Source organism: Parus major, chromosome 3 (assembly GCF_001522545.3).
Source record: "Parus major isolate Abel chromosome 3, Parus_major1.1, whole genome shotgun sequence".
Classification (NCBI taxonomy): Eukaryota; Metazoa; Chordata; class Aves; order Passeriformes; family Paridae; genus Parus; species Parus major.
Window position 1 is genome coordinate 14,870,286 of NC_031770.1, and position 15,463 is coordinate 14,885,748.

The window sequence follows — 15,463 nt, forward strand, 5'->3', positions numbered from 1 at the left end:
CACCACCCATCATTTTTGCACACTGTTGTTTATGCTCTACACTTACTGTTTACTCTCACACACCTTCTATGGAAGGGAAACGGTTGTGTTCCGGGCTGCCAATCCGCCATGGAGAAGGGTGGGATGCAGAGGAGCCTGGCATCCAGCCACAATCCCCTTCTTCAAAGGAACAGTAAAAGCCAGAGGGAAGCTTTCCTGCAAGAGGGAAAGACACACAGACAGAAGAAGCTAGGTGAGCTGAGAAGGCAGCTCCTGGCCTCACACAGGAGCTGCAGTGACTATTTCAGCCGGGTTTTCTCGGGGCATGTGTGTACTCCCAGCTCCTCAGGGCTTTTGTGTGGAATCTGTTCGTGCCTGACCAGGGGGAGGGAGGAGCAGGGGGAAACAACCCCCAGACTGTGGCTGGGTGACTCCCCACCCACCTTGACAAACCTGAGTGAGAGGACACATCTCACTACACACCTTGGGGTCTCCTAAATACCCGGGCTCCCAGCTCTGCAGGTGTCAGCTCGCTCAAGGTTACATCTCGGAGATGACTTTCCTAATCACTGCTTCTGCAGCCACACAGAGGGAATCTTGGAGAGGAAAAAATTCCCTACAAGATTCCCTGCCTTAAAGCCCGGGTTTCTACTCAGCCCAGCTCAGCAATGTGATCTCTCTGTAAGCACTGATGTGGCCTCAGGTAAAGCACTGAACCCTTTTGTGCCTCAGTTTTTTCACCTGGGAGTTTTTTCCATGAGATGAATGGCTGAAAAGAGGATAGTTTATTTCAATCCATCCTTTGAGGCTTTGAAGCCTGCTCATTCTGTCACTAGCTTAGGATTTCAGTTTCCAGCTCCAAACAATAGAGCTCCATTAGCTTTTTACTTTGAAATTTGCCAGTTTTAAAGCAATAGTAGTCTCATTCAAAGGAGGCAATCTCATGCCTTCCATTTACTGCTCTACCTACAGCTGCAAGTTCTTCTTACAAAGGGTGCAAAGTATTGTTCCTTTTGCTCCAAGAGAGGAGGATGATACATGAAATCTGTTTAAAATTGTAAGATAAAAATAAAATTTCATCTGCAAACACATATCCAGGATTTTTTAATTTTATTTTTACTTTTAGCTGCTTGATAAAATCAGAATAAAAATTTCTTCACTTACACACAGTAGGATAGACCACAACTTCTAAAGCAAGAGAATCTTCTGGTCAAGTGATACAAGTAATTCCATTAGTTCCTCTATGAGAAGAGGAGGCTCTTGAACATATATTTTGTTGTGATTATTAATTTCTTTCCCCCCTGAAATTATATATCTATAAAGTTTCTGTCAAATAATGAGGCACCAGTATTCAAGCTCCAGATCATTCAAAATGTTTAAGTACCCTGGCTGAGATTGCAGATCAATAAAATACCTGCTCACAGGGCCCCAGCTTTGACTCACACACCTCAAAAGGCAATTGACTGTCAATGGCACAGGCATGTGGTCCTTGGTGTACCCAGAGAAAACAACCATGGAACACAACTGCAGCATCTAGACCACAAACATTTAATTTTCTGGGACCCTGAATCACAACTCACTTGTCAGAGGGAAAGGAAAAAAAATCCTCTATCTCTAGCTTTTTAGTAGGGCTAGTTTTGGACCTAGCATTGAGGCAAGAGCCACATTTTAGTGGTATTTTGTGCAAGCATCTAAACCTATAATGAAAAAATCAAAACATGCACTGAAGTTAGAGCTTTTTCAAGTTTTCCCTTTTAAAAATCCCTAAATTCATTCAGTCTGGTCTTTAAATGTGAAGCTGTTACTCACAGAGTTACTTCCCTGTGTTTCACCCCTCTGCAGAACTTGATTATGTTTCATTGTGCAGCCTGAGGCTGGGATACAAAGAAAATGACAAATTATAACGTGCCCTGAATTCCCACTGAAACATCTTGGCTCGGTGTCCAACTGAATTCATGTCATGGCCATTTGCTATCTAGGATGATGTAAACAAGCCAGAGCAGCAGGAGGAGTCATCTAAGTAGCAATCCCTGCCTGAAGGCCAGGAAAAGCTCACTGTCGATGAACAAGTAAAGGCATAAATAAGAAGCTATTACTTTCACAGAATATTTCATTCCCTTTTCCCAAATTAATGTTTTATGAGTTTTCAGATGTCTCATGCCCTGGATGCATTTTCTTTGCTGCTCTTTCTTACCTTGAATATGTACAGCACCTGTGACTCCATGTGTTGGTACTCCACAGAGACCTCTTTGGCTACCACTTCTCTCCAACCTGCTCTTCTCCATTTCATGTGTTTGTGATTGAAACTCACATTAGCACAGACACTGCACTGATGAGGGCAAGCTGGTCTGACTTTGTAGGAAAATCAAGGAAATGAGGGGGCAGGGATTACTTCTACTGAAGCCTGCCATTTTGGGTATTAATACCATTGACAGAAACCTCAGAAGATTTAGGCCTTGGTAAGATTAAGATACAACTTGTGGGTAAAAGATGGATAACAGAGTAGTCCAGTAAAACTGAAGCACTCTGAGAATGTAAGAGTAATGTAAACAAGAATGTAAATGTTCTTTTATGTGGGTAAGGAAGTAGGGAAAAGCTGTCAGATGTTAAACTTGTTCTTAACCAAATATGTTCAAGCCTTCAGAATTAAATACCTTTGAAGAAAAACCTAAGTAAGTTCTTTTTCTTTAACTCAGTTTGTTCATCCATTAATAGCAAGAGAATTAGTAACTGATATAATTTATGAAGCAGATGGAGTCATCTCTTGCTTCCAAACTAGGTGTAAATCAGCCAGATACTACAGTTTAAACCTCTGGGTGAAATTCCAAACTGGTATTATAAAGAACAAAAACGTTAAAGACTACTCTGTATGTATGGACCTTTATCAAGTTTAAGAGGAAATCTCAGAAGCCAAACAGTTCAGCTACTCAATTTAAAGAATCACATGAATCTTAAACATGAGTTTGTTTCAATGATTGCTTCTATGCTAGCAAAGCTGGCCAGCCAAATTCTACCAGAAATGAAGCATAAAAAGAGAAAATACTTTTCAACAGTCAGCAGAGTTATCCTTTAATGGCAGATGGCTTTGCTGAGCTCAAAACTGCCAGAGGTTAGAATTTGTTTCTGTAAGTACAGCTTTTGATAAAGAAAGAAGGAGAAGGATTAGTGTATGCAAGACAGGAACCTTAAGAGCGTAGCATGGCGTGGCAACAGTTTGCTGCTTCATCATTTTGCTTGCAGGAAGACTCTGCTGGGCTGTATCTGGATAAAAACGAATCCCACAATTTCTTCACACATTTTTGCCTGGAAAGCAAGCTGGCCCCTATAGAACTGATTATCAATGCTGTTTTGGCCACTCATCTGTGTTATCAGAAAATGAAACTTTATAGGTTCCTATTCTAGCTGCCTTTTGACTGATGTGTGCCTGCAGTCCTCCAGCCACACAGCACATCCTGAGCCCCTCCTTTCAGAATCAGACTCTTGTCTTTCTAATCTCACCTGCTAAGGTGTTTAACATCCTTAAATATTCAATGAAGCAGAGTGAAAATTACCCTATAACCCAATGGTTATGAGATTTATTTGAAAGATAAAGAGGACATTACTTCCTGTTCCGGCTAAAATTCATATAATATGGAAGTGCAACCTCATGAGAGACTTGGTTAACCATTTTCTCCTGAACTAGACCAGAACTCCAGACCACAAGCTTGGTCCCTCTATCCCTCTATGGGAATAAAAAATATGGGTTCAAATTCACAGAAAAAGCAGTCCTGGTTTAATTGTGTCCTAAGTGAATCCTATAATTTCTGGGTTGCTAAATAATAAATATACTACTGTCACCTCCATTATTTAAAATGTTACATTTTTAAAATATATCCATTACTTATCTAGCGTGCTTGGTCTGATAAACCAATATTTTCCAAGAATGAATAGTTTTTTGTGAATTTGTCACAGAAAGTGTAATAGTTTTGGACTAGTCAGAATTATATGTATTCCTTCTCAGTAAAGTTTTAACTTTTGCCCTGACTTGCTGCCCTGCAATGAAAGATTATTGAACCAAAATCCCAGATACTGTTAACTAAAAAGAGAAGTACAAAACTGCTAAAACAAATTCAACCTTTCTGTAAAACAGAGCCCTGCCCATCTGTGTTAGTAAATAATTTGAGTTTTCATGTCTGTCTTGTACCACACAAAGTATGTAACATGTGAGTACTACAATAAGAGAAAGTATGTTGGGGTTTTCTGCATTAAGTTCTATCCATATGTTGAGTGATTTGGTAAACTACTTATATAGAATTTGCTGCTTAGCATTAATAGATAAGTTTGCTGATGCCTAAGGCACAAGCTGTGAACTTTCACCAGATATGCTGAACTTTCCACTCAGTCAAATATGAGAAAACCCTAGAGCTGGTTCAAGACAGAAGATAAGAAATTCACTAACAGAAGCTGCAACCTTAGAAATAAGAAACATCCTACCTAGAGGCAAGCAAGGTACACAATGAAGAATGGGAAGAGCTCCCAGAGCTTCATATAGGGGACAACTGGTTCAAACAGTTGCATAAAGGCTGGGAACTTTAGATTGTTTGAGTATAATAAACTCTTTGTTCAAGGTCCCTCTTTGGAGGCACCCAGCTCCAGCTATTACACCATCTTAAAAAGTACTTTTATAGAGGAATCTGTCTTTCAATTTATGAACTCAGCAGAAACCAAGAGTCAAAGCCTGCCATGGTGGCTGGCACGTGTAGTTCCTGTACCTGGAAAGGCATGAATTTACTAGCAGAGCCACACTACCAGTGCTACCTGAAGTATTAATGTGTGCCTGAATGTGTGCTCTGCAAAGTAATTTCTAGTGTGGCACTTCCATCAGGCTGGTGATCCATATGTCTGATCCCAGGTCAACACACACGCGCAGTGCGCATCTCATCCCGCATCTGCCTCTTTGAAGCTGTCTTTTACTCCTGCAAGAAAATCTGATTATGACTCAAACAGCAACATGCTTTTCTCTAGGGGTCATCCCTCTCTGATTTTACAATTCCTACACAGACTAATTGGTTGCAAAGCAGAACAAGCACCATGACGTTTCATTGGTCATTAATAAGAGGTGTTAGCAAACAGCAGGCTATAGAGAGATCTTTTCCAGCTGAGATAGGAACAAAATTAAAATTATTAGGGAAAAAAATTAAAATAATAAAAAAACCAATTAGTACTTGTAAAGCTAAAAGACTGTGAAAGGCGAAAAACACCTCCTTGAAGCTCAAAGAGAGAAGCCTTTGATAATGGCATTTTTAAAATCTCTCGCCTCAGTTTTGAGCATAGCTCATCTTTTTCTGACAGCTCTTTTGTGTAAGCAGAACCATTTGGGAAACCCTTTTCTCTGGTTGATAAATCTGAATCACTTTTTACCACACTTGCACAAAGCAGATGAAAATATCCATGTTGCTCAGGAGTAAAATGACAACTAAAATGCTGAAAGATGACATATGTTTTGTGTTAGGCTGCCATGCAGATATATGTGACACCTCAAACATTAGATCACTTCTCTGTTTTGTGTAAGAAACCTTATGCCAACAATATTCAGCACTGTAAAGAAGCAAAAGCAGAAGGATCTGCCATAGAACTGAGGAGGCTTGTAGGTGGATAAGCAGGAATATGCACAGCCTGGGCTCTTGCTCAGGCAAGCCATGCTTTTTTATTACTTGAGTGGAAGACAGTGATTTTTGGACCTTTTGGCTGGAAGTAAGATCTCTCATTTCCAGTACCTATGGGTGAATGCAAGCCATTTGGTCTCCTTAAGCTGGGAGTCATGCTCTGCTAAACAGCTGGCTAAATGTTTTCTGTTTTTTACATTTTCTCACTTACATTCTCAGTACATTCCTTTGCCAGCACAGCTGCAAGTGCCATATTGCCTTGTGAAAACAGATGAATGGAGGGAGAAAAGACAACCAAACCAAGACTTGTGGGTAACATATGCCAGAGAGGCATTGGATGCTTTTCCACTGGGCTCACCATGGGGTACAGGGTGGCAGCAAGGGGCAAAAGTAGAGCCACCCTCCTGATACATGAATATGAAAAACAAACCTGCCACAAGTGCAAGCAATATCTGAAAATAACAGGCAAGCATGTTCCTCTAGGCCTGCCCCATCCCATGGTGGTATTTAGCTTGCATCCATGATCAGTACAGCTCCACCTTGTGAACTCTGCTCTTTCCCTGGCACAGACAGGATTACTCCCACAAGGCAGAGCCATTTATGGCACACAGGCACCAGAGTGTGTCTGAACATACAGTTGAGGGTAAATAATGTTTCTCTACTTCCAATGAAATGAAAATGCATTCAACCTTATTTAATTATAGAGTAGAACACAATAGAAATGCCATTATGAGGTTTTAGAGTTCTATTTTAAAGGTCTTAGATGGAAATAAGGTTTTAATGTTACTAATATGAAGCATTATTGGTTCTAAGAAGCTGCAAGTCCACAGTGCTGACATTGTTCCTGTGAATTTAATGTCCACTGAGTGTGTCATTAAAGAATATAATTTCAAATTGTAACAATGTCTAAAATGATGGAGAAGCATGTAATTTCAAGCTTTTAACTAGTTTCCTAGATGATCCCAGGTCAAACCAATGTTCTCCACACCAATAAAGTCTGCATTTTATTTCTTTATTAGCAAAAAAGAAGTGAAATCCGCTAGAAGTTATATATCACTACTCGTATTAAGTTCTTGCTAGAAACAGCAAACCTGTTTTTTACATATCACATCAACACAATTCTATTGTAACAGCCCACAGGCTATATCAGCTGTGGCACAAACACTTTGAATAATGAACTCTCAATATTTATTTTTCTTGATATATTTGCCCTGTAGAAAACCATACAGCTGAAAACCCACCACTTCTACCTATTTATAGGCTGGCTGATGGGAGGATACTGGAGGCAGAATGTACAGAGGTACAGAAAAAGTGATAAGGCACCCTCAGGATAGTTAAAGGAAGATCCTAAGGTATCTGAGTTCCACAGCACATTTTTGAAAGTACTCAGGCACAACAAGTTCTGAGAAAACTCAGGCTGCTATCTATCTTCTGCTGTATGTTATTGGACTATTGACTCCTGAAGAGAGGGTAGAAAACCAGAGGAATTACAAAGACACAGGAGTTGGTCAAAGACAAGCTACTGGCTCTACTCATTTTTCATCTTAGAAGTTTTCTCTTTCCTCTCCCCCTCTGCCACATGCTGTACTGCATTTTGATTAAAGGCTCTAGCCAACTGCACATTTCATAATTCTGTAAGGCATCTAGCTATTCAGGCTATACTTCCTTTGCATTTTTGATCAGGACACTGGAAGTGATGAAGCACTGAGAGCATGTTAAGAAGCTGCTGCAGAACTGATGGAAGTGAGCCCAGAAATATCAAATGGTGCACTCCAGGCAGACACCCAGAGAAACAGCATCTGTTTTGGGGGACACAGATCTTTTGATAGCACCAAATGAATCTGTTAGTGCTAAAGTCTCAGACATTAAAGTCAAACCAATCAATTCTTGTGGAAAAGGAAGGTACAACCTGGGGGTTAGGATTTACTCACTGCACATATCTCCCTCATCTTCTCCCTCAGCGCAGTCCTGGATGAAGTCACACGCCTGCCCCAGCCTGATCACTGTTCCATTCCAGCAGCTGAAGGAACCCTCCAGAGCCATCTTTGAGAGAGAAGCAGATCCTAGAGAATAAGAAAAAAACAACAGAAACACTTCAGATAACCAAATTGCCTTCCTTTCAACCAACAGGTCATAGCATTGTACATAACACTGAAAGGATGAGTACCTTGTAAAATCTCAATTCAATACTTACTTGCTAGTTGTTTTTCTGACCTATTTAATTTTGTCAAATGTCTAATGGTCCACCTAATACAGAATTTCAGTTCACCAGGCCTTTCTGGTGCTATAATATGGAAGGCAGCCTTGACCTCTGGAGGGCTTAAATTCTGCAGCCTGCTCGGTTACTTCTCAAGAACAACACAATACACTTTAGGTTTTTAATTGTGTGTGAATTTACTGCTGCACTGACAGTCCTGAAGGCTGATATCCTCTCTGTCTAACTCAGGAGTAACATGGCTACAGGACCTAGAAAGAGCACCAGCTTTCATAATGCTCTCCTGGCAACATGCATTACCTTTGCTTTGGGTGCATTGTGTTGTCATATTTTCTGCAGGAGAGAAAACAGTTCAATCTCTACTTGTAATTTTATTTCTCTTCCATGCCTACTCCTGCTGCTGCATACTGCCCTCCCTTGAGTCAGGAAGCCCACAGCAGACTACATCTACCAAGAGTCACCAGTTCATTTTATCTGTGCTAAGCAGCAAAAGACATCCAGCAATGTGCAAAAGAGATATCTATTATGAAATGGGTCACCAAACATTACAATTAGAGGTCAGTATCATCCACTCAGAAATTATCCTGAGTAATTTTGCCTAAGAACCATCCTTTTCTGGAGGCACTTGATTCCCTTGACAGCTGAGAAGTCAGATATCAAGTAGCCTAACAGGTATAATTTTCCTTACTGTAGGAATTCTCTTGTCCCAAGTCCTTTGTGATGATACCAAGGACAAGGCCTTCTTTTTTTAATTTTTTTCTTTTTTTTTAAGAGGCACATGCTCTACATTAGATGCCTGAATGAGGCAATTAATTCAGTAATATCCTGAAGTCAGTGTGTATGGATGAGTCTAAGCTTCAAAAATGCCAGAGCTCCTTCCACAAAAATCTGAGTGTGGATGCAGTCCTCTGCAGTTCAGGACACCTTCCTGAATCTGCCAAGACATGCTTCCAGTCACTGCTGGAAGACAAGTCTGGAAGAACAAAGAGATGTGTGCTGTGAATTCCCCATTGCAGCAATAACTGCCCTGTCTCATATTAAATGGGTAAATGCTCCAGATTAAACCAAAGCCTCTGGGCAGAGAGAGCCATTGTTTGCCTAACTCATCCATGCTCACTAAACAGTGCAGCTACATCATGTTCTCTGGTACTACAGGGAGTTGGAAATCACTGGCGATTCAATTAGATGTGCACTTGATATTTTTATTTATATTGCCTGCCAAAACGAAAAATTAATGAAGCATGTAGGAAAACAACCACTATTTCTCTTCCAGCTTATTTTATGGTGCAAATCATTCAGGAGTGGGGGGAATACATGCCAAACTTTATTAATAAAGGATGACAGATCCTGAAAAGGGTGCTCTGTGTTATTGTCAGGTCGATTTTTTTCTCTTCCTTAAAGCAATTCTGGCTTGCCACATATAGGCTGCACACCACCCTTGTATTCCAGTCCAGGTCAAGACATGACTACAGAAAAGAAGCTTTGAAGGAAAAATAGACCAAGTAAGTTGGAGCTGGCTGCTGACATTTTCTGTGGGCTCCTTGGTGAGGGAGTTTAGGCAGTGAGATGGTATCGCTCTTGGCTTTGCTGAACTTCCTACAGAAAATGAACCCTCTGAGAGCGCTGAGAGCCTTCCCTATGTGAGGTGAAAAGCTCTTCACATGGCACAAACCAGACACTTGGGGCTCAGGTCAGTGTGCAAATGGGCACCACAAAGATGTAAGAAGGGACTCTGGTAACTCAGTAGGTGATCCCTTCTCCTAGGGGTGTGCAATTAGCCCGAACACCACCCTGTTGTTGGAAGTACCACCTGAAGAAAAGTTAGGAGATATAGCCCCAGAGCACATCCGTGAATTAGCAACATCATCACACTCTTAAGAGATCCTGAAGTTCTACTGAAATTCAGAGTACTCTTGTCTCTCTGAATTATCCCACAGATGGTTTTGAGCCCCATGTTCAGCACCAGCTTTCATGTCCCACTCAGTTTATCTGCCATCTTTTCAGCAATGTTCGTGTTTTACTTCAGCAGCTGCAGAGATACACAGAGGTTCAGAGGAGTGGTTATTGTAGGCAATGGGGTTGCTCTGTTTACTCAATTCATTATAACTTTTTAAAGGCACTCACTTTTCCAAGCACACAACTGCATTAACACTAATTATAATGGAACCAAGGCATTCAAGAGAACCTACTTGTCTTCCCAGGTGTTTGTTGTTGCAGCCTAGGGGCACAAATCTCCTGAAGCCAGCTGACTGTAGTATTTGAAATATGTCAGTTGCAACTGGGAATCAGGCAATTCCAGGAGCTATTTCTTCAAAACAAAGCAGCAGATTTGCATGCTCATTCATCTCTTTGGAGACGGGGCTTGAATTAGCTCAGATTTGCATTAGAGCAATATATACGTGCTCCTTGTATAGGTTAGAGAACACAAATAGCAAAGCTGCAGCCCAGGGAATGGCTGGGCTCTGTTACAGTGCATGATTTATTCCCATCTTGTTTGCTTGCTTACTGTGAGCACAAAGGCAAAATGAATTGGAGAAAGAAGATGATTAACTAGTAAAACAAACAGATAACCAAAAAAAAGCCCAAATACAAATAATCCTTTTAATGGGCCACTTAATGCAGATGTTTGCATCCAAGCTCAAGGAAACTCAAATTTTAATTAAAATACTTTGCAAGAAAAACAGACGTTTGATCTTTTCAGTTCCCAGACTCAATTACTCCTGGCAAAGTGAACCAGAATGACCTGGATCACTGAGTGAAGTGGCCTCCACTCACACACAGAAAATACCTTAGGAAAGGAAAATGAATGTTATCAAATAAGTATCAAAGTAAAATTTGTGGGAGACATCCTTTATATTTACAGCAGTGTTTATGTAGCCAGTGGCATCCATAAATTACAGCAGTAATTAAGCTGTACCACGGCTGGCTTGGAGGCTTATAAATCATTATTTAAACAGGAGCACTAAATAAATGGCATTTCAGGCTCTAAATTGAAAGTAGAAACAACTCCTTGGGGAACTAGTGCTGAATTGGTACCTCACAGGTTCTGCTTCTCAACACAGTGCAGTCCTGGCAGTGTTCAAATCCAGTTCCAGACCCTGGACACAAATGACAGCCTGGGATCTTTACAGCCCATGCTTTTGGACCTGGTTTCCATATCAGGATGGAAAGAGGAAAATCATGTGGCTTAGCTTATGCAGGATCAGCAACTTACTGCTTGCACAGTGGGACCCAAGGGGATGTATTTCAATCTCAACAGATTTTCTCTGACTTGGGTTTCCTCTTCACTCGTTCCCTGTCCCCTGACCAGCAGCCAAATCACAGTGTGCTGGCAAGCTCTGGCAGTCTGTCTCTGAGGAATCCTGGCCAGAAAGATCGTGGTGTTTGAGCACTGCAAGATGGGAAACTTCACCTTCCTGCTACCACACTTGGTCAGGTGGGATGGAAGAAATTCTTGGAGGCATCTACAAAAATATCTCTTATCTGGCAAACTGACTACGCTGCTAATTATCATGCAGGGTTTAATGAAGCTGAACATAATTATACCTTCACATGCTACATTCAACTTCTTAGACCATAATTTTTAATTCTACCAAAAGCTTTTGGGACAAACACAGTCAGGTGAAGCACTCCTGCTGAGCACATATTAAAACAGAAGAGCTTAATAAGACAGTGCTTGGTTGCTATTTAAAAATTGTCTCATTTGTACTCTGCAAAAATTCCAAAGATCTGGGATAAATGTCACATTTTACCAGCAAGCAGCTTCTCTCTGGGCTGTCCTTGAGGACACTGTACAGAGCTGAGTTTATTTCAGTGGTTCTCAAGGCAAGACCCCATATGCCCACAATGTGAAAAATGTCCATTTTTAATTGCATATATGTAGCAAAAAATACCTACCCATGGAAGTCCACCATGTTTATCTAACCATATGCATCACCTCTCAAAACAGAGAAAATTTCCTACTATTTGATTATATCTCGTAAAGGATGTTTTCCAATGGGTTAGTGCTGCAGCTTACTATCCCTCCACTAAAAGTCACTAAAAATCTGGGATTGTATAAACTTGTTGATGATGCGTCACAAGTATTTGTCATTAACTTTTCAGTTTCACCTGCTCCTCCTTTGGCTTGAGTCCAAAGCTTTGACTCAGATATTTACAAAAACTGCATGGGGGAGTGAAAGGTTGTGTGAAAACAGAATATTTGCTGTCTAGCTATAAAAGAATAGTGAGAATTTGGGGGAGTTTCTGATTATTGATTTTTCCATGACTTGCCATTTCTGATGGCTCCGTATTTCCTCGCTCTTTATCTCCAGTCCTCCAGCAGCACAGACATTTAAAGGCTGCTGGCTCCCCTTGTGCTGAGGATAGCCATATTCCAGGACAAAGTAAATTTCCTATTGATACAAGTCACTAAAACTCACACTTTCACCATTAGAGAACTTGGAAGGTATGAAATAAAGAAGGAAAGAAAGTGAGAGAAATGAAAGGTGAGTTCATATTTGAGGGGAGTGAAGCCATGCTTAGCAAATGGCCATTGAACTCCACATGATACAGGGCAGATCACATAAATCACAACTTTCACAGCAAGCTATACTGCTCTCATTTTCCAGCCACCCACCCCAGGACACCTGTATCCAGATCAGCAAGGAACCCGAGTAGTTGCAGCTGCAAATGAGACCAGTGAGAGAAATACTTGGAAAACACATTGTCTTCAAAAAATGCTTTGAAGGAAAGGCTGGATTCCATGTTTCTAACCAGACAGTCAAAATTGGTCAACACTTCATAATTTCTAACTTTAATATTTGTAACAGCATTGTTACTGTTGCTGTCATTGCCTAAGGTTGCAAGTGAAGCTGCATTTGTAGGAGGAAGTGTTCTCTTTTTTATTAGACTGCCTGCAACAGGCAGAAAAAACAGCCCATGTTTGTAGTAAATGCCTGAAAGCTCACCCATTTTTCCAGTTACATAAACTGCCTTTTATCTTCTGACTTCACTTCCTAAACATAAATGGGAATAAAGTCATCACAAGAGCTCTGTGATGTTCACTTCATTAACATTTGTTGGAACTAAGATGCTATGATAACAGGCATAAAAAAACCTGTAAAGAAATTATTTACTCTGTCTTCACAGTGCAGCTTGAATAATTTACAATATAAAATGAACACACCTTTGATGAAGGCAGGACAGAGGGCAGCAAATAACTTCCCACTGAGAGAGCACCCCCTGCCCTGCACACTAAGGGTGCAGCATTCCCACAGTTAGCTACAACAAGAAGAGAAAACTTGCTCATTAGAGCAATGTAGAGACAGAATTTTCATCTCAAAGACAATGTCAGCATTTCAAAATGTATCTAACCAGAAAATAAAAAGGTCCAAAATTCTTGCAGAACAAAAGATTAAAAAAATTCTAGGTTAGAAAACTGACTTTAGAGGTTCTAACACGTGAATAATACTGTCATAAACCTCAGAAATTTGAAAACACTTGAATTAGGACAAAAATAAAATGTTGGGTAGGAAACTCAAGAGTAAGAGGGAACTTATGCTTTGGAAGGCACTCATGCCAATAATTCAGCCAGCTCAGTTCTAATGTGCTTTCCCTCTCTGCTGCTTCAGAGTAGGGATGCTGTGTTCAGTATACAAATTTTAAACATCTGCTCCTTCAGCATTGCCTAATGCCAGCAGGATTGCTTACACAGAAGAGAGCTCTCAGCACACCTGAGGAGCTGGCACTTGCTCACTGCCACATTTCAGTAACAAGAACCCTCTCCAGAGTTGTGCAGCATTCAGACTATCCAGGCCCTTCTGTGTTCTCTTAGAAATATTTTTGACCAGGTCTAGTTGCTTTTCCTACCTTTTGACTGAATAACTTCCCAACAGTAGTGCTGGTGTGTTGCATCTTCCCTGAATTTACAGAGAAAAATAGCTTCCTTAAAAAACTGTAATGAAATAAGAATGTGGAAAGAGAAAGTTAGATGGATTTCACACTTTCTCAATTTTCAATTAGGAAAGTTGGCTGAGGATCTTCATTGTTCCTGAGACAACAAAAAATCATTGAGTGCAGTAAATGACATGATAATGTTTTCCCCTATTAATCTTGCACAAAGTGTAGCTGCTTCTTTGGGTTTTTTTTTTTTTTTGGGGCTCATGGTAACACATATTATTTACCAGTTAATAGCAGCTCCAACTGCACATCCAAAAAATAACAGTAAACAAGTAAACAGCAGCAGTGAACTTTATAATGAAAGTGTGATTTTCCATCATACAGTGATACGTACGTATTCTGTGGTATCTACTAAATTGAAAAGGGCAAAAGGAGATGGAGAGTACTTATTATATGAAATGCTGTGCATACATAGTCATTGGACCTTTTTAAAATTTCTTCTAACACAGAAGATCTTTAAGGCTTTCATCCATAAGCATGAACATTCTGACTTAGAATAATCCAGTGGGATAGAGTGATTTTATTAAAATTCCAAATCTCATTTCTCCTGGTTGCTTTTCATTGTCTTGTTTCAATATCAGGTTGCATTTACGGTTTGTTTCCCTTTTCTCTTGGGTACAATTGCATCTTTCTAGGTACCATTGCATCTTTGTGAGATTAAAAAAACACAGAAACCCCTCTCTGCTAGGTTTCATATTTCTCCTAAAGCAAGTGAATACTCTATATTTTAACAGTAAGGAACTGGTTAAAAGAAAAAAAAAAAAACCAACAAAAAACCTCCACAGAAACAAAAGTCAAAAAACTCTTCTCTGTGACTTCCTGTGAATTCTTCAAAATTCATATCTTGTAGAGGGAAAATAAAAATGTCCAACTCCTATTATTACCTTTGCTATTCCCATCAGACTTTTCTGTGTCAGAATGGGCTTGGAGACCAGCTCTTATCAGGGAGCAATCTTTTCCATGGGAAACACCAGCAGACTGATGGCTGGCTAGCTGAAGGATGAATGCTGCCTGCTGCGTGCAGCGGGCGCTGACACAATCATGAGGTGGTTAAGATCTCTAAGCTTATTTACAGACAACAGGAGCAGATTTAGCACAGGTCCTACCTCAGCATCAGACACAGAACTGAATGTGAAATAAAACAAGGCTGCTGGAGAAAAGACATAGAAATTGCACTTCCAAACCTCATGTGTGCCTCTTGGGGAAAAAGTGTAAGAGCTGATCAGATAGGAAATACATGTAATTTTCCACCTTTTGCTTCTTAGGAGGCTTAGTTCAAATCCATTTTCAATTATTAAAGTGAGTGTTATCTTTGCCTCTTCCAGTTCTGCAGTTCCAAGCACAACCAACACTGCCACTATACACAGTGGATTTTTTTCAATCCTTGGTTTTTAAAAAGAGCAGAGCAAGATAAGCACAAACATCAATAACATTTTAAAGATGAGGAAACTGAGGTACTTGTCAAGCAATTTCAATCACATAAATGAGCCTGTAAATTGCCCAAACCAGACAATCTCTCTGACTCCTGCTGCTTCCTGTACCAGTTGGACTGAAGATACCCAGATTCAAGGAAAAAGAAGAGACTGGAGAATATTTCCATGGCTCATCAAGAGCTGATTCTACACAGGTCAGCTATAACCTCTCTCTCAACCCTGCAACAGCAGCATCTCAGCAAGGTCTCTTT

The 15,463-nt window shown here is 40.3% G+C and overlaps 1 protein-coding gene across 1 annotated transcript in view; it reads right to left on the reverse strand.

Annotated features, from left to right (window-relative positions):
• Window positions 1–15,463, reverse strand: part of ALK (ALK receptor tyrosine kinase) — a 224,651-nt gene that overhangs the window by 70,053 nt on the left and 139,135 nt on the right. The window contains exons 5-6 of the mRNA XM_033513265.1: window positions 7,556–7,687; window positions 64–195 (exon numbers count right to left, since the gene is read on the reverse strand). Coding sequence (XP_033369156.1) covers window positions 64–195; window positions 7,556–7,687 — 264 coding nt within the window. The remainder of the gene's footprint in view (window positions 1–63; window positions 196–7,555; window positions 7,688–15,463) is intronic.